The sequence below is a fragment of the Oncorhynchus clarkii genome, chromosome 18, assembly GCF_045791955.1.
Source record: "Oncorhynchus clarkii lewisi isolate Uvic-CL-2024 chromosome 18, UVic_Ocla_1.0, whole genome shotgun sequence".
In the NCBI taxonomy this organism is placed as follows: Eukaryota; Metazoa; Chordata; class Actinopteri; order Salmoniformes; family Salmonidae; genus Oncorhynchus; species Oncorhynchus clarkii.
In genome coordinates, this window is record NC_092164.1 from 42784657 (window position 1) to 42803202 (window position 18546).

At 43.8% G+C, this 18546-nt stretch overlaps 2 protein-coding genes across 3 annotated transcripts in view; one reads left to right on the forward strand and one right to left on the reverse strand.

The window, feature by feature from the left end:
* The window catches only part of LOC139373535 (A-kinase anchor protein 9-like), a 139227-nt gene extending 129033 nt beyond the window's left edge, over positions 1-10194 (forward strand). For both annotated transcript variants that reach the window (XM_071114157.1, XM_071114158.1), the window contains 15 exons: positions 796-996; positions 1187-1354; positions 1671-1809; positions 2032-2197; positions 2387-2537; positions 2740-3069; positions 3791-4090; positions 6192-6415; positions 6571-6676; positions 6945-7130; positions 7365-7568; positions 7743-7975; positions 8574-8668; positions 8989-9228; positions 9414-10194. In XM_071114157.1, coding sequence (XP_070970258.1) covers positions 796-996; positions 1187-1354; positions 1671-1809; positions 2032-2197; positions 2387-2537; positions 2740-3069; positions 3791-4090; positions 6192-6415; positions 6571-6676; positions 6945-7130; positions 7365-7568; positions 7743-7975; positions 8574-8668; positions 8989-9228; positions 9414-9457 — 2787 coding nt within the window. In that variant the 3' untranslated portion in view covers positions 9458-10194. The remainder of the gene's footprint in view (positions 1-795; positions 997-1186; positions 1355-1670; positions 1810-2031; positions 2198-2386; positions 2538-2739; positions 3070-3790; positions 4091-6191; positions 6416-6570; positions 6677-6944; positions 7131-7364; positions 7569-7742; positions 7976-8573; positions 8669-8988; positions 9229-9413) is intronic.
* A 50-nt stretch (positions 10195-10244) lies between these two features.
* On the reverse strand, positions 10245-16563 carry LOC139373536 (lanosterol 14-alpha demethylase-like). Its single transcript, XM_071114159.1, has 10 exons — positions 16107-16563; positions 15863-15961; positions 15502-15678; positions 15206-15332; positions 14130-14304; positions 13709-13828; positions 13343-13538; positions 12909-13004; positions 12456-12624; positions 10245-12156 (listed from the first exon to the last, which is right to left on the reverse strand). The coding sequence occupies exons 1-10, from the start codon at positions 16275-16277 to the stop codon at positions 11978-11980; spliced, it is 1509 nt and encodes a 502-aa protein (XP_070970260.1). The 5' UTR covers positions 16278-16563; the 3' UTR covers positions 10245-11977.
* Between the last annotated feature and the right edge of the window lie 1983 nt (positions 16564-18546).

The following is an 18546-nucleotide window of genomic DNA, read 5'->3' on the forward strand; positions in this document are numbered from 1 at the left end:
TCGAGTGGTTTAAGGGGAAACATTTAAATGTGTTGGAATGGCCTGGTCAACGCCCAGACCTCAATCCAATTGAGAATCTGTGGTATGACTTAAAGATTGCTGTACACCTGCGGAACCCATCCAACTTGAAGGAGCTGGAGCAGTTTTGCCTTCAGGAATTGGCAGAAATCCCAGTGTTTAGATGTGCCAAGCTTATAGAGACATACCCCAAGAGACGTGCAGTTGTAATTGCTTCAAAAGGTGTCTACGAAGGTTTGACTTGGAGGGGGGGGTGAATAGTTATGCATGTTCAAGTTTTCAGTTTTTTGTCTTATTTCTTGGGGGTTTTTTCACAATAAAACAAATATATTTTGCATCGTCAAAGTAGTAGGCATGTTGTGTAAATCAAATGATACAAAAAATCAATTTTGATTCCAGGTTGTAAGGCAACAAAATATGAAAAATGCCAAGGGGGGTGAAGACATTCGCAAACCACTGTAATGGTCGAGATCGAGTCTGTGTCTCTCACATAGATAGGCAGACCATTCCATAAAAAGCCCTGCCTCCAGCTGTTTGCTTAGAAATTCTAGGTACAATAAGGAGGTCTGCGTCTTGCGACTGTAGCGTACGTGTAGGTATGTACGGCAAGACCAAATCGGAGAGATGGCTAGGAGCAAGCCCATGTAATGCTTTGTAGATTAGAAGTAAAACCTTAATGTCTTTATATGGCAATTTGAGTGTATTGGTGAAGATGTCTAGTTTGCACGTGGTTTAATGTTCATGAGATGAATGTCTGTACATGTGTGTCCACTCCAGAACCTGCTGCGCGAAGTGCATCAGGAGGGCATGCAGGTGCTGTCCCTGTCGTCGCTTCCAATCCCAGAGGGCGAGGCTGACCCAGCCAGCCTTTTCCACCATTCCCAGGGCTGGCCCAATGAGAGAGAGGCCTTGCTAGCGACCGTGGAGTCCCTCAAGGCCCTCATAACCCAGATTCAGGCACACAGCAGGGAAACACAGGTACAGGACTGGTAGCATCTGTACATTGTAGCATGGATACTTTGTGCTGGTAGCCTTTCTTAAATACAGTAGAGGTTTTGTTGGTCGCAGTTTAAATTAAACATAGCTTTTAAGGCTTAATTGAGCCTTCAGAAACCCTTGTCTCTCATTTTAGTTAAATAGGCATGTCTATGTGCTTGTGTATGTTCAGACCCCAGGTAGTGCGGACTGGCGTGGAGAGCTGCTGCGGGCAGTGCAGCAGGTGTTTGTGAGGGAGCGGAGTGTGCTGAAGAGTGCTGCCTATGCCCGACTGGACCTGCTGGACACTAGCGACGCAATCATCCACCTCAACCAGCTGGAGCACAGGCTAGCCGAGCAGGTCACTGAAAAACAATGTATACTTTAGCCTAACTGCTGGCTAACCTTAGCATTAGCCTCAACTAGCTGGAGGACAGGCTAGCCAAGCAGGTAGCAACAAACACTTAACTCAAGTTAGCGTTACCTGCTTATGTTATTATTAGCATATTAACTAGCTGGAGAGGGGGAAATAGCCAACAGGTAACAGAAAAAATATTGAGCCATTTTAGTATAGTGCCTGTTTCTCCACTTGTAGAAAGTGATCAAAGTGGTCATATGTATTCGTGTACAGTTGTTTTTAAGTTCCAAGGCTAAACTGTGGCTGTGTGTATCTATAGGACACCCATCACAGAGATGCCATGGGGATGCTCCAGACTGCAGACAGAAGCAGTTTGCTGACAGAGGTCCGGCAGCTCCGGGCCCAGCTAGAACAAATCCAAGGCCAGGAGCCTGGCAGGAGAGGCAGATCCAATCATGGTCTGTAGTCTGGCTCTCCAGTGGTTTCTTCTGCCATTTGTGTGTTAGTTGTAAGGACACATAGGGATGATGGATGAATGGCTGGGGGGGCTGAATGAGTGGAAGCTGGATGGATGGATAAATTCATTGATTTATTGACTGACTAATGTCTATAGTAAATAGACAAGGTCACAGTTATTCAACTCAGTGCAACCGATATCATTTAATAATCGTCCCACTCAGGTGTTGAGCAGCAGAGAGAGAGAGGTGGTGTTCCAGAGCCCCACATTCTGCTGCAGGCTGACAGGGCCCTGGAGGAGCTGAAGGGAGAGCTGGCCCAGACCAAACTAGAGCTGGAGACAACGCTCAAGGCCCAGTACAAACACCTGAAGGAGCTGGACACAGTCAGGTAAGGTTTTAATGCACGCTCACACACAGTTTGACGCATGAAAGAGCAGAACATTGTCAGGTATGACTATTTAGGGATACAGAAACAAACATTGACTCTCCTTCCCAGCCTCGGTATTACACGCGTGTCGTTTACCTTTCTAGTTGCTGTTGGATGGATCCAGCCCAGTGTCATTGTCTTTGTTTCTAGAACGGAGATGTCACACAAGGCTGCTGAGGTGGACACCCTGACGGACAGACTGGCAGACGAACAGAAGAAGGCCAGAGAGCTGCAGTGGGCCTTCGAGAAGGAGAAGTGTAAATCAGACAAGAAAGAGGAGCTGGAGAGAGAGGAGCTGGAGGTAAGACAGTTTGTAGTGAAGGTAGAAGACTACTGTCCCAGTGTGTTCAGGTATAATTGCCTACTTGTTTCCACATGTCTTCACTTTAGTGTGCGTTTACTTAAATGTAGTGATTTACTGATATGTTCACCTTAGTCACTGGGGTATTATCTACTCAAGTGTGTTTCACAAGTATCTCTGTCTTTACACCCCTTCCCTCCAGGATCTCAAACTGGCCCTGGAGGAGCAGCAGAGTCTCATAGCCCAGCTGACCTCAAACCTAGGCCAGGAGCGCCAGTCCTCCTCCCAGCTGTCCCTACAGGCCGAACAGGAGCGCTCCAGGCTGCAGACCCAGGCCTCACAGCTCCACGTCCAGTTAGTGTCGGAGCGAGCCCGGGCCCAGGAGCTGAGTAACGCCCTGGGGAGAGAGAAGGAGCATCGCCACTACGGCTCCTCCTGGAGAGAAAACCCTGAGAAGGGGGAGGATGGCGCGATGTCATCCGAAGGTCTGCTGGAGGGTCTGCAGAGGGAGCTGGACAAGAAGCATGCTCAGGTGGACTGTTTGTTTGTAGATGAAGCAGACGCACACCTACATACACACTAGTTACAGCAAGTCGTATGATGCTCTATGGGTATGTGATACAAGGCACTATCAATGTAGTCTGGCTAACGCCTAACTCAGTCCGCCTGACTTTAGTCTGGAAAGGCTGTTTTGATGTTGTTACAATGTGTCGATAATGAAGGGGGCTGTGTTTATCCTGGTTGGTTCCTCCTCTGTGTCTTTCTCTCTCCAACACTCACAGGCACAGCCACACATTGCCCCACTTCTATTACAACTGTTGGCTTTTCAAATCCAAACAAGAGGTCTCAAATTAACATTTGAGAGAACCAATCAATGAGTCAGAATTTCAGTGCAGAATTTCTGAGCAAATATTGCATTAACAAACAGCCTCCTGTCCCGACCAGTGAGTCACAGCTCTTCCTTGCTGTGTGGCTACGTGGATGTCGTCAGCCAGTCTGCTATCAATGCCCTGCACACAGGAGATTCACATAAAGTGCTAGTGAAAATATAGTGCTGGCAGTGTGACCAGTTATGTGATGTGATTCTGCACCCCCACTAAATTGCACGACAAAGTGGCTCATCAGATGGTGCCTATGCCTTTCTCCAAACTGTCATGACGACTTTACATAGGCATTACTGCTATAGTGACTATATTTACCTTTACTACTTCTACATTCCCACTAAATCCTGTGACCATCTATTCCCTCTTCAGGTGGTTAGTCTGCTGGACGAGGTGGAGGCCCAGAAGCTGGCGGCGGTGCAACGGGAGGAGGTGCTAACCTCTGCAGCTCAGAGGTCATGCAAGGACCAGGAGGCTCTGCGGGAGGCCAAGAGCCAGCTGGAAAGCCTGGGGGAGCAGGCACGGGAGGCCATGGAGCAGCTGAAGAAAGAGGTGCAGCAGGGGATGCGGCTGGAGCAAGAGAAGGAGAGGCTCCAGGAGAGAGTGGTCCAGCTGGGAGAGACGAGAGGGGGGGAGAGGAGCGGGACGCTGCAGCAGCCTGATAACCAAAACGTAGGTCACATTTATATATCCTACATTCATACACATTGAATGAACCAAATACAGCGCTTTAGTGTCAGATAGTACAATTTAATGATGCTTTAGAGAAAATATGTTTTAGCTATTGATACTACGATATTGCATCTATTAGCCTGTCTTGTTGTTAGAACCCAGCTATGTATGATGATAAAATATTCTATAGTACATAGCCTTATTAACTGTTGTGCTGTGTTGCTCCAAGCAACAGGCCCTGTATGATAATCCATTATAGATAATAATGTTAACGTGGTGCTGTTTTACACTCAGCAACAGAATAATAATGTAGGATAATCCACAATTAGGGCCCGTTATTAGTTATTTAAACTATGTGCTATGTGTCTAGGGGTGGCAGGTAGACTAGCGGTTAGAGCATTGGGCCAGTAACCAAAGGGTTGCTGGTTCGATTACCAGAGCCGTCAAGATAACAAAAGTCTGTCTGTCCTTGAACAAGGCACCGCACTGGCTCCAGGCACCTATCCATGTATGTGACAATCAAGCATACAGTGCATTCGGAAAGTATTCAGACCCCTTGACATTTCTTCCCTCACCAATCTACACACAATGCCCCATAATGACAAAGCGGAAACAGGTTTTTTGAAATTTTTGCAGGGCCAGTTTTTTGAATTCAGACCCTTTACTAGGAGACTCAAACTTGAGCTCAGGTGCATCCTGTTTCCATTGATCATCCTTGAGATGTTTCTACAACTTGATTGGAGTCCACCTGTGGTAAATTCAATTGATTGGACATGACTTGGAAAAGCACACACCTCTCTATATAAGGACCCACAGTTGACAGTGCATGTCAGAGCAAAAACCAAGCCATGAGGTCGAAGGAATTGTCTTGGGTCCCGAGACATGATTGTGTCGAGGCACAGATCTGGGAAAGGGTACCAAAAAATGTCTGCAGCGTGGAAGTTCCCAAAGAAAACACAGGCCTCCACCATTCTTAAATGGAAGAAGTTTGAAACCACCAAGACTCTTCCTAGAGCTGGCCAAACTGAGTAATCTGGGAAGAAGGGCCTTGGTCAGAGAGGTGAGCGAGAACCTGATGGTCACTCTGACAGAGCTCCAGAGTTCCTCTGTGGAGATAAAGAACCTTCCCACCTTCCAGAAGGACAACCATCTCTGCAGCACTCCACTAATCAGGCCTTTATGTTTGAGTGGCCAGACGGAAGCCACTCCTCAGTAAAAGGCTCATGACAGCTTGGAGTTTGCCAAAAGGCACCGAAAGGACTCCTAGACCATGTCACGTCTGGAGGAAACCTGGCACCATCTCTACAGTAAAGCATGGTGATGGCAGCATCATGTTGTGGGAATATTTTTCAGCTGCAGGGACTGGAAGAATAGTCAGGATCAAATGAAAGATGAACGGAGCAAAGTACAGAGATCCTAGATGAACCTGCTCCAGGTGCTCAGGACCTCAGACTGGGGCAAATGTTCATCTTCCAACAGGGCAATGACACTAAGCACAAAGCCAAGACAACTCAGGACTGGCTTCGGGACAAGTCTCTGAATGTCCTTGAGTGGCCCAGCCAAACCCAAGACTTGAACCCGATCAAACATCTCTGGAGAGACCTGAAAATAGCTGTGCAGCAACGCTCCCCATCCAAGCTGACAGCTTTCGAGGATCTGCAAAGAAGAATGTGATTAACTCCCCAAATACAGGTGTGCCCAGCTTGTAGCGTCTTACCCTAGAAGATTCGAGGCTATAATCACTGCCAAAGGTGCATGGGGAAACATTTAAGGGGTCTGAATACTTTCAGAATGTCTGTATATTTAAACAATAAGGCCCGAGGGGGTGTGGTATATGGCCAATATACGACGGCTAAAAGCTGTCGTATATTGGCCATATTCCACTGAGGTGCCTTAATCCTATTATAAACCGGTTACCAACGTAATTAGAGAAGTACAGATAAATGTTTTGTCATAGCCGGGAATATGGTCTGATATACCACGGCTGTCAGCCAATCAGCATTCAGGGCTCGAACCACCAAGTTTATAATTTTTTATAACCTTCAGGCTCTGAATGGTAAGTGATCATAATGACATTTCTGTACTGTGTCTGTGACTGTAGCAGGCTGTGTGGCAAGGCGAGCCCACAGACCGGACCAGAGACTGGGTGTTCAAGCAGAAGTCTGGCGACACGCTGACTGTCAACCCCAGCACACCTTCCCTCCTCAAAGTCACTGGGACAGGGGGCGCCCCCCACCATGACCCCAAACACTCAGACAAGGTCTTGGGCAAACTGCAGCTCATTGCAGCCAAGATCCGAACTATGGTCAGCAAGGGCTCTGGCAGGTATGTCACAGTTTCTTAACAAGTTTCTCAAAACATTTGTACATATATTCACGACTTCAACATTTGATTGATGTGAACTGTTGTAGAGACTGGTAAATATATGTGCAGGTGTAGATTTATGTTGTGGTTGTGTGGATTGATGCTTGTGTGTGCAGGCTGACTACGGAGGTGGACAGTGAAGGACTGTCGTGGCTGCAGTCGAACATTGATGAGGTCATCACTATGCTGCAGCAGTCTCCAGCACTCCCCTTGGTCCCCTTGGTGAATTGACACTTCTCATTTCAGACTACTTAGATTAGATCGATGTTTATTGTCCTACAAAAATATCTTAGCACAGCTCACACATTATACATAAACCACATAGAAAACCCAACAGGAAACAAACTAAAGTTTTAGTCAAACTTAAATAGTCACCCCCTGCCCATCACCTGCACATGTAGGAGGAAGCTACTCTACTTGATGTATAGAGTATTTGTAAGACTTCAGTGGCTAGTGAGTATTTGGTATTTGTTCTCTGCTGTGTCCACAGAGCACCGCCCTAGTGGCGGGAGGCCAGTCTAGCTCCCTGACAGAGCGGCTGCTGAGGCAGAATGCTGAGCTCACAGGCTTCGTCAGCCGTCTAACAGAGGAGAAGAACGATCTGCGCAACCAGACCCTCCGCCTGGAGGATGAGCTTCGACGTTACCGCCAGGCTGGTCTGGGATCAGGGGGCAGCGTGAGTTACAATACTAGAACTAACGCAGCTAAGGGCTAATGACGGGTCTGGGATCAGTACAACACTAGTCAAATACTATATAAGGCCAGTGGCAGGTCGGGAATTTAGGGACATGGGACAGAGTACAATGCTGGATTGTGGAGGCACCTAGAAATGGCAGAGAAGTAGCTTGTGGAGACATTGCTTTAATTTACACCAACCTAACACGACCCCTCTCTACCTCATTCCCTCCAGTCCAGGAGAGGTGGCGCGGACAAGCAGCAGGAGCCGGCCAGCGTTCTGCTCTCGTCGGAGCGCGAAGCTTGGACCAGGGAGAGGAGCCGGCTGGAGAAGGTCCTACGTCTAGCCCAGGCAGAGGTGACCCGACTCAGAGGAGAGATCAGGACAGAGTCCCTCAGAGACATGACCGGACCGGAGACAGACAACTCCACACTGACGGTGAGCTCAAATCTGCCCTGCATTTCTCCATGACACTTACCTCTTTCAAATCTACCGCTTTTCCACTCTTTGTCGAAGTTGAATTGCAAATACGTTGTTGCACATCTATACAACCCACTTAACTATCACACCTTTTCAACCCTCCTTTCTCTCTCTCTTATTCCCCTTCTCCAGAAGATATATGGCAAGTACCTACGCTCTGAGAGTTTCCGCAAGGCCCTCATCTACCAGAAGAAGTACCTGCTGCTGCTGCTCGGCGGCTTCCAGGAGTGCGAGGAAGCCACGCTGTCGATCATCGCCCGCATGGGCAGCCGGCCCTCCCACTGCAGCCTGGAGTCCCTGACACAAAGCCGCCGGGGGCTGACGCGCTTCCGCTCGGCCGTCCACGTCTCCATCGCCCTCTCCAGGTAAACAATTGGAACTGGAGTGGTAGGATGGCGTTGCACCTGTTAGGAGGCTATAGGATAGCTGGTTGCTTATGATCATATGGGTTTTATTGTTAGCATGTCGCCCTCTCCTGGTAAACAGAGCAGCGTAGACTGTTGTTGTGAGGCTATAGCTGCTAAATTATAATGCTCTGCAGTTTAAAGACCTTTATGAGGAGCTTATAGGAGCTAAATTATCCTTTAGGTTTTTTAAGTTTATAGCTGATTAGTTAATACTTCAAAACAGGTGCTGGATTGTGAACGCCTGTTATTATGAGTTCATACAGCATCATATAATATCAGTAGTTATTTTAATAAACACAGACTGATTGTTCTTATTGTACTGTAGGCTAATGGTCCTCTGTAATGGAGTTGTTAAACTCATTCTATGCAGGGACTGTGTCTTCATTTCGATAAGGACCTAGACAACCAGGGAGGGGAGGTTCTTACTAATCAGTGACCTTAATAAATAAATCTAGTATAAGGGAGGAGTGAAATCTTGCATACACTCGGCCCTCCGTGGAACGAGTTTGACACGTGCTGTAGCACATCTTTGAATCAGACTGTTCTGTTCTTCCAGAATGCGTTTCCTGGTCAAGCGATGGCATAAAACTACGGGGATGAGCTCCATAACATCTGTCAACGTGAACAGAAATGGCCTGGGGCAGTCAACGGGTATGGAAATCACATTTCCTCACACTATCCCAACACCAGGAAAATATACTGGGAGAATCACATGGAATGAATGGACTGGTTGAGTTAAATGGTAAAGAACCAAGCTAGGCTAACCTAGACTTACACACTTGTAGTCAATGAAGTGCTGATTGATCAGGTGGTCCACAATGTTAGCTAACCTAAATAAATAACCTGAATATTCTAAAATGCCAGGTTCAATGCAAAGCAGAAATGTATAATTACCTTTTCGTTGACTGGCTCATTGATCCTGTTTTGTGAGAGAAAACAGAGGACTGACAACTGTCTCTCTTCCTCTTCAGGTAATGAGGTGAGGACAGACTCACCCTACCTGCAACCGGGGAGTGTGGAGGTGTACGGAGAGAGGAGTGGGGCCTCCCCCAGGTCCGCCCTCTCCTCTGCACAACACAGGTTCCACATGGCTGGGGACTCTGGCCCTCTGACCTGCTCCCACCTCCAGAACTACGACCCTGACCGAGCGCTCACCGACTACATCTCCAGACTGGAGGCCCTGCAGAGGAGACTGGGGAGCGTGCAGTCAGGTAACAGACACGCACACACTTCCAACCGTACTACTTCACACCATCTAGAGTTAAATAATGTAATGCAAAAGCAGAAATTGCCCTCTCATTCAATCACCCAAGACAATATGTGCAGATGATGCTTGAAATGTTATTGTCAAGAGTTCAGTCTTGGGATCTAAACCACTTCATTTTGCCCTTCCTAGGTTCTTCTTCATATGCTCAATTGCACTTTGGAATAAAAAGATAGAAGTCCATAAATTACTTTGGAACTGGCTTGAAGAAACTCAGTTGCCTTTTCTTGTGCTGAGCTTCGGTATTTTGTATCATTCTGCTGTGTACAGTATATTACGTGGGGACCAAAAAACATTTTGTTGTGTGTAGACATCTTATAATCAGGCTTTTTGTCGCCAGCACTTGAAACAGCTTCTATGTTTGTAAACTTTGGTCTGCCTCTTTGTTGTGGGTGAACAGAATCGCGTTAAATGTATATTTGTGGAATGCTAATTTAAATGAAAAACCTGGAATAATTTAATTTATACTGTGTATGTTACTTTGTGTGGGTGGAAGAATACGTTGAGCAGGCTTCTCCGGAGAACTCCAGCCCTGGATAGGAACCGGGTGGGCATGCAGGTCTTTGCGCAAGCCCAGCACTAACATGCCTGATTAAAGTAACTGGTTTCTTAAATGGAAGTCCATGATTGATGAATTATTGAAAATGTTGGTTAGTGCCGGGCTGGAACAAAAGCCTGCACACCCAGTAGCTCTCCAGGACGGGAATTGGGAGAGCTCTGCCATGGAGAATTTGACTTTACTGTTGAGGCTGCTACATGATCTATATACACCACACTGTGTTTTATTAGAATGGTTTCTTGGACAGACTACAGAGGACAATTTGTAGAAGACATATTTTTGTAAAGGTAGGAGCTTTGAATTTTCTGGGTATTTTGTCAAAACCGAAATAAATATGAATTTTAACACTTGAAAGATGTGGTCGCACTGTTTTTTTTCTCAATTCAACTCCACTGACACAACAATTTGATTTTACAGGTACACGTTTAATTAGTTCTAACAGTTGTAAAACAAAATAGAACTTGAGCTAAAATGTGAATCTGGTATGGGGGAGATGTACAGTCAATAAAATTATGGTGTGAAGACAAATTGAACATGATATTTAGATTTTTTTTAAATAAAATATAAAGGACCAATGTTCACAACACTAGGCTTCAAATAGTCAAATCAATCAAAAACAACATGGACTAATAATTTTCCATTGTCAAGGCACTACATGGGTCAAACTGACCCATATTACCCTGACCGTCCAACATTCCCACCCAATACACTTAGTCGTGTTTATTAGGGCACACAACAGAAAACTGAAATTTGTCTCATTGAGCAAGTGCAGGTTGTCCCTCCATGTTTCAAGTCCGTTTTCTTTGTTTGACCCAGCCCAGGTTCTCTATCTTTGTACAATTATACGAATGGACAGTAGTACATACAAAGTCAGTGCTCGTCAGTTTGATCACTGAGTCGATGGATAAGGATCAGTGGTTTTACTATTTCTCACTGCTCTGTAAAAGGCAGTGCTTTTTACTCCAGTAATATCCATCCTTACTGTAATAGTGTCACTCATACACACAGGAGACTTATCACATTTCACACAGTGGAAGCTTGAAAGCCTACGCTAAGCACCAAACGTATTGGGACAGTGACACATTTGTTGTTTTGGCTCTGCACTTTGGATTTGAAATGATACTATGATATTTATGCCTCTTAACTTTCTCACTGATTATTCATGATTGATTCAGTATTATCTGTAATCATGTTAGCATCCACATTAATGTATAAGTGTTTAGAAACATTCTGTTTTTATTTACAATAAATGTGACTCCAAAATGACAATACATTATCTACCATTAATTTCTATTGGGCACAAAATGATCTGAAACACAACCAGAACTATTAGCAAGTGCATCTAACAAGTTTGCAGTCACAAGCTTAATGTAATCTTTGCATGCTAATACTAAACTTTCAACTACTTTAAAACACTTGAGAATTTCTCCCAATACTTTTGGTCCCCTAAAATTGGGGGGACCAAATTAAAGCTGGAAGTCTGCACTTTAACCTCAAAGTTACAGAGGCATAAATATCATAGTTATTGCAGTGTTTCAAATCCAAAGTGCTGGAGCACAGAGCCAAAACAACAACAAAACATTGTCACTGTCCCAATACTTTTGGAGCTCACTGTATATGTATTACCATGACTGTTGAAATAGAATGGACAAAAGATGAAGCTTTTGGCCAGATCTGTTTGTGCTGTATACTGTAGCCAAATCCTATGGCCATTGGCATGACTGCACAAACAGATCTAATTTGGCATTAGACTACTACAGAGAAGCCGTTAGTGAAGAAACAAACTGATTCAGTGTACATTCTAACAACTAAACAACAAGGCACACAAGGTGGGGGAAACACAAATTAAAGTTGTTTAATTTCCAGCCAGAACTCTGTGCATTAACTTGCACAGTTCCTAAATTCAAGTACAATAATTTCCTCTAAATCAAACCATTTAAGGTAAGTTAGGTTGTTTGTTGGGGGGAAACTGAAATGGCTCCCTATTTCCAATATAGTGCACTACTTTTGGTCGCAGCCCTATGACGCTCTGGACAAAAATGAGTACACTATAGAATAGGACGCCATTTTGGACAAAGCCTTGCTCTTCTCCTGGGTGTAACCTATTTTCTCTGCTGTGTTTTGCGCTCAGTGTCTCTTAGTGTTGCCTCCTCTTGTATCTGATGACGGGGTTGTGTGGGGTGTGGATCATGGTTGTGTAGTTGATTGTGGGGAAGTAGCCATCGACCAGGTCAAATTCGAAAAGGCGCAGCATGGTAGACCAGATGGTCTTGATCTGAACGTAGGCAAAGTTCTCCCCAATGCAGCGGTGACGACCTAGAAGACAGAGAACATCAGTGTTTTTTAATGAGTCATGGTAATGAGGGTAAAATCAGGTGATACTTTGTGGCATGAGACAGCTTTGTATGGTAGTAAAGTCCATATTTGTACATATTGAGCAAGAGCCCCACCTACTGACAAAATACTTATTTACACATGAAAACACACTGTATGACAGCTGTTTCCCCTACCATTGTGCATATGCTTTGACACTTCTGTTTTTTCTTAAAGATGGCAGATCACCTAACTTATTACATGCTGTTAAAAGGGAGGAAATAACAGGAAAATATTCTTACCGGCTCCAAAGGGCACATAGGCAAATTTCTCAACTGCGGCAGGGTTATCATTGAGGTAGCGGTCAGGCCTGAACTCCATCCTCTCTGTCCAGGTGTCCTGCAGACGGTGGTTGACCGTCGGGGACACGCACACCTGGTGGCCGGCTGGGATGGTGTAGCCTGCTGCAGTCTGGGGGTGGATGGAAGTAAAGGGTGAGGGTCGTTCAATGGTCACTCACCTATTATACGCATGCATTTATCTGGGTTGGGGATCCATTCCATTTCAATGTAAAAAAATATATATATGGACCATTTACATTGTGGCCATTTCTCTCTCAAATTCAGTGTCCCAAAATGTTTGTTTTTTAAATTGTATTTACTGATATAAGGGAATTGAAAAAATGTCTATGAAGGTAGTAGGAATAATTTCATGGGCATTCGTAACAGCCCAACAAATAATGACATCAATCTTACCTGAGGAGAGCGTGCCATTCTCATCATGGTCATGATGGGTGGACGTAGTCGGAGGGTCTCTTTCAAACAGCGGTCCAACAAAGTCAGGTCCTTCAGCTGATGAATGAACAAGAGACCAGGTAAGTAAAGAGTATGTCAAATATTTAGACAATCAAAACCGTCCAAATGAATAGCTGAACGTATGGTTTAGCAGTCTAGAAAAACGGTTCTAAACTGAAGTTGCTCACATACAATATCCAATTACCCAGTTTTAAATAGAATATGGTCAAAAAATAAACTATGATCTTAATAAGTTTTAACAACATAATTTATAAAAATTAATGTACATTTGTAAGCCAATGTAAAAACATTATTCATATTTTCAACAACAAAGTTCTAGTGTAATCTATGGCCATTTATGTGCAGTTGGCAAAATGTCAGTTATGGATTCTGACCTGGTCAAAGTTGAGTGGGGGCAGGTCTTCTCCACATGCTGTTTTCTGTTCAGCGTAGCAGCGGTCCTGTAGGGCCTTGTCTTTGCCCAGAAAGAAGCCCAACCAGGAACTAGTGGTAGAGGATGTGTGCTGTCCAGCCAGGAGTAGACCAATCAGCATGCCTGCTATCTCATCATCATTCAGGGGCCGACCATCCCTTAAAAAAAGGCAGAAATAGTTAGGCCTGAAATGAGGAGTCAGTCTAAAATGGTTCAACAGTTGTAGAACACCTTTAAACCAAACGCTCATTCACTTCAGTCCTGTGGGGAGGCATAGATGCTTGTCCCATATGTATTACTACTGGCAACTGTCCCACTTATGTCTTACTTGTAGGTGGCATCTATGAGGGTCTGCAGCATGTCGTCCACTTTCTCTCCAGAGCTTCTGCGTTTCTGGGTGACTTTGTAGAAGATGTTCTTGATCTCCCTGTGTGCTCTGTCCCTTCGTCTGTACAAAAATGACAACTTGTTTTTTTCCTGCTTTAATTAGCGAAATAATTAATTATCGTGTTGCTATTACAGAATGAATACAGTAGAATGAATTCCAACTCAGTCTATCACCCAGAACCCTAACCTGAGGATAGAACAATAAGACAGTATAAATGAAGTTTCAAGAGTATTAATTTCCAGCAATCATTCTGGTAACTTAGTTTAACTTGGTCTTTCACACAAAAAACCTAACCTGAAGGTGGAACAGTTTGAATTGACCCTTAGTTGAGAGGACAGTATGAATGAAGTTTTTCTCTTACCTGAAACTAGGCAGCGGCAGCCAGCCGGGCAGCAGCCAGGCAGCATGGCTGAAGCCCCCGTCCAGGTCTGCGTAGAGCTGGGCCACCTTCTCGTCCAACATGCTGCGGATCTCCTTCCCATGCAGACAGGCACTGGCCGTCAGGATGATCAGCTCCGACAGGGCCTCAAACAGGTCTGAGAGAGGGAGGAGTGGAAGAGATGGAATGAGTGAGAGAAAGAGAAAAGAGGTCAGAATTGCGGACTGGATAACTTTGACTGTGCAGTACGGCTCAAATGTTATGACGTGTAACAAGTGATATGGCGTCTTCATAAACAGCAACGCCTCGCAAACAGATTCTAGCAAGAGTGTGAAGCAAAAGACTGCAGTCATTAGCAACCCATTAAGCATCTGTGCATGGGAGATCAATGCACTCTTGAGCCACGTAATAGCTACAGTACGTGACAACAAATGTTGACTAGATTAGCCTCTTGCTTCTTACTCATGTCAGAAGTCGCTCTGTTAAACACTACTTTTGGTAATGTCATATCGCTACCTTACCTTTTACAGGAAGAAAAGGAACTATCTTAAAATGGATGGCAAGGTTCAAACTGTATTCAGGAGTTACAACACATTGATTACATGTGTGTTGTTTTGTATGGCTAAGTATTACTAAACTGTTGGTGCTAAAAAATAAACAAAGCATTTCGCTGCACCAGCGAAAACATCTAGCAGTCTGTGTAGGCGACTAATACACTTTGATTTGATTTTGTTATAATATACTTGAGAACTTGTTGATGGGAAATTGTGCAGAATTTTCTTAACAGTTGACATTGTACTTCACCCAAGTCCCTACCCCGTGAGCTCTTATAGGTCTGAACGGATTAGATAAGTATACTGTACTAATAATTCCACTTTGCAATCTGATAGGCCAAGTGGAAAATGTGTAATTCTGCTAACATCTTTTCAATCCTTTTAGGTCTACATTAAGTGGCTACAGTAGGGACTAGAAGTCGATTTGGAGCTGGGCATTTGGATTTAGTTTCTACAGTATTCCATGCGAAAAGATCAGACCGGTTGTAATGTCTGTCATCTTACTTTCTTCCCCGCTGTCTCCCCATCTTGAAAAGTACTCTTTAGTTTCCTCCTCGATGATTTCAACGTGCTGTTTGAAATGGGCAATGTTCAGTCCTGTCTTAAACATCTTCTTCTGTTCCAGGAAAACCTACAAAAGAAAATGAGTGGCAAAATATTCACTGAATTCACTAAATCAATACTTTGTTTCAGCTCATAAACCTATCATAAACTTCTGGCAAGACTTCTTTATGTGGGGGGAAATTCTCTATATTTGTGAGTGTGAATGGGAGTATCTGAGTAAGTATTTATTTGCTTACATGGTTAGGTACATCGTATGCAACCCCTTTGCCAAAAACTGGTGTGGTCAATCGAGAATAGACATCCTCTGCATTGAGATCTTCGTTCTTGCTGTTGAACATCAGTGTGGCAGCCTCACTACCCAGAAGGTAGGTAAAGGTTTTGCCCACCATGGTAAAGCTGACAACGGGCCCATACTGTGAATATAAAGACAATAAACCTTGTTTTAGCACCTACTATAACGGGCACTTTCAAATGGCACTATACACCAGTAAGATTCAGAAGCTGTATGATAGGAAACGTTACTGTAACATTTTGTAAACAAAAGTAAGTAGCACTTAGAGCACTAACGTATACTTTTCAGCAGTACTGTAGTCTTACCTTTTCATATGCATCCTCCAGAAATTCAATGGGACTTTTCCCGAATGCTATGGCATGACCCAGAAATGGAATGCTAGAAGGTATGTATGGTGGGTATTTCTGAGAGAATAAAATACACAAGGCAATTGATTATGCACAATATGCAAGTCTATGAATGCGGCATGAAACTATAACATTCACTGTCGCAGCCCTAATAATAATGTAATATATCTCAACTGATGTGTTGCTTATGCACATAACGTACCTTGTCTTCGTCGGAAGAAGATTGTGACTGTTTGAGCACCAGTTTAGAAATATATCCCAAAGTTAGGGTGATCACAAACACTGCAAGAACCACCGATGTCACGTTGTCACTAATTTTCCCGACGGTATTTTCTAGTAGCATACTACTAGCTTGATATAAATGCATAGCCATTGTCACGTCTTCTGTTTGTTTCAATCCGTTGTAAAATATTATAGGCCACTGCGACAGACTCTTTGCGTTTGAAACAAATAAAAACAATTGTCACTTCTACACCATCTAAATCGGTTTTCTACAAGGCACGAGGCCTTGTATAAACGGAAAATAGTGTTCCCAAAAGCACAGTCAAATCCTTCTTGATTCCAATATCATAGTTTATTCCCCTATAACGCTAAATGATAAGTGACGGCTAGTACTGTAACCCAGTCTCTACCTGTCGATATTAAGTTATTCCTGCCCCCGCCTGACAAATAAAGGCATTTCATTGGCTATTCGCTGTGTGTCCATCAGCTCCGCGGCTGCCTTCCTGAACTCTGGTTGGCTATCACTACCTGGACTGATGTCTGGCTATATGATGTCATAGCAGAGGACAAGTCGACACATTTTAACTCCTCCTCCACATTTACCGGATTGGTTCAACCGTGCCGAAGAGACCCTCCCCCGAAATAGTTTATTTTCTTCTCAAAACAGTGCGATGCTCGAGAGTATCAAAACGAATGTTTCGATTGCTGACTAACTGTCCAACAAATCAGCTTGCGTCCAGTAGCGATGCATGTTTTATCCTCCTGCTGTGTTCTGGTCGAATTGGACCGATTTCCAAGTTTTCTCTCTGAAAAATGTAGTTCATTTAATCTGATTGTCATAATGTTCCAGAACTTTGTCCACACAGGGCACCTGAACACACAAAATACATTTTTAAAATGATTTTCATAAAATGTTGTGTTTTATTGAATTTTTGTACACCTGTGGTGTTCCCGGTCAAAAATGACGTCATTAGATATGAATGGGCGAGACTACAATTAGTGTACAAAATTGAGTTCCATTCATCAGATGGACACTTACTCTCCCAGACCCCCACATGCATGTGTGTTTGAGAACATACACACCTCGCTCCCCTTCTTTGCTTCCATGGCAACCACCACAAAGCAAAAAACATTAAACAGATACATGACCTACAGCATGGTCAAGCACGTTGATGTTTCTGACATTTTCAGACTACTAAACGAGGATTGATTTAGAACCAAGTCACAAAGAAAACAGGAGCTGCCTCCACTATTCCAGCACATTTCAACATTTCAACATCATCAAATCACCTATGTTTAGTCTAATAGAGTGACATCTAAAATATACCAAAAACGATTTAGTTCAATCAATTTAAGCTAAATATGATATCCTTGATTCTGATTTCTGTGTGTGTGCATGTGCCTGCGTCTGTGTGCGTGCGTGCGCGTTAGTTCGGGCAAGTACATGTTGACTCACCCTACTTGTAGAGAAACACCATTGCCACCCTCTCTTTCATGTTGACCAAATGGTCAATCACTCTGTCATACAGTACGTACTTTTAATTTTTGTTGTCCTAGGTTACCTGGCTAAAATGCTTAATCACTAGCCTAACTTCCTTTCATGGGCAAAGATGAGCCAGCTAACATTAGTCTACTACATCTAGCTACTGTACATATCGAACTTCCATCCTCTCAGTCCGGGGGCACAATGTATACATTCATGGTTGGATCAGAATCACCATTATATTCCAGGGCCAGTACGGAGAGTTAAGTAAAACCACAAATCCAAATCCCAATCTCCATCCATGGTTAATTTAGGAAAGGGACAATTTTAGCTAGCTGTCCACAGGACAACGACACAACCGAGATGCAACAATTCAAGTGTTTCTGTCAATGACGTTTTGCTTTTGATGTAATTGGTGTGAAGACAAATCTAAATTGCCTTCCCTTGAACTTTTTTTTGGTGCGCCAGGACCATTCACAATTGATCTCACTCAGTTTAGCTAAACACCGATTGGCTATTATTTTATACTTTTTTTTTTCATCAAAGGAGGGCAAATGTTCACTGACTTCCCTTGCAATCAATGCTACAGGCAGCACAATGTCATACTCTTTTTGACCAGACAGCATCAGATAGATACCTACACATACTGTCTCGCTCACTGGGATGCTTTCTCCAGTGAGGTACATTCAGCGTCTTGCGAAATTAAGGAAAATTATTAAAAAACAGAGACAAAATATACAGTGTTGGAAAAAGTACTCAATAGTCATACTTGAGTAAAAGTAAAGATACCTTAATAGAAAATGACTCGTGAAAGTCACCCAGTAAAATAGTACTTTAGTGAAAGTCTAAAAGTATTTGGTTTTAAATATAATTACGTATCAAAAGTAAATGGAATTGCTCAAATCTACTAAAGTATCAAAAGTAAAAGTATAAACCA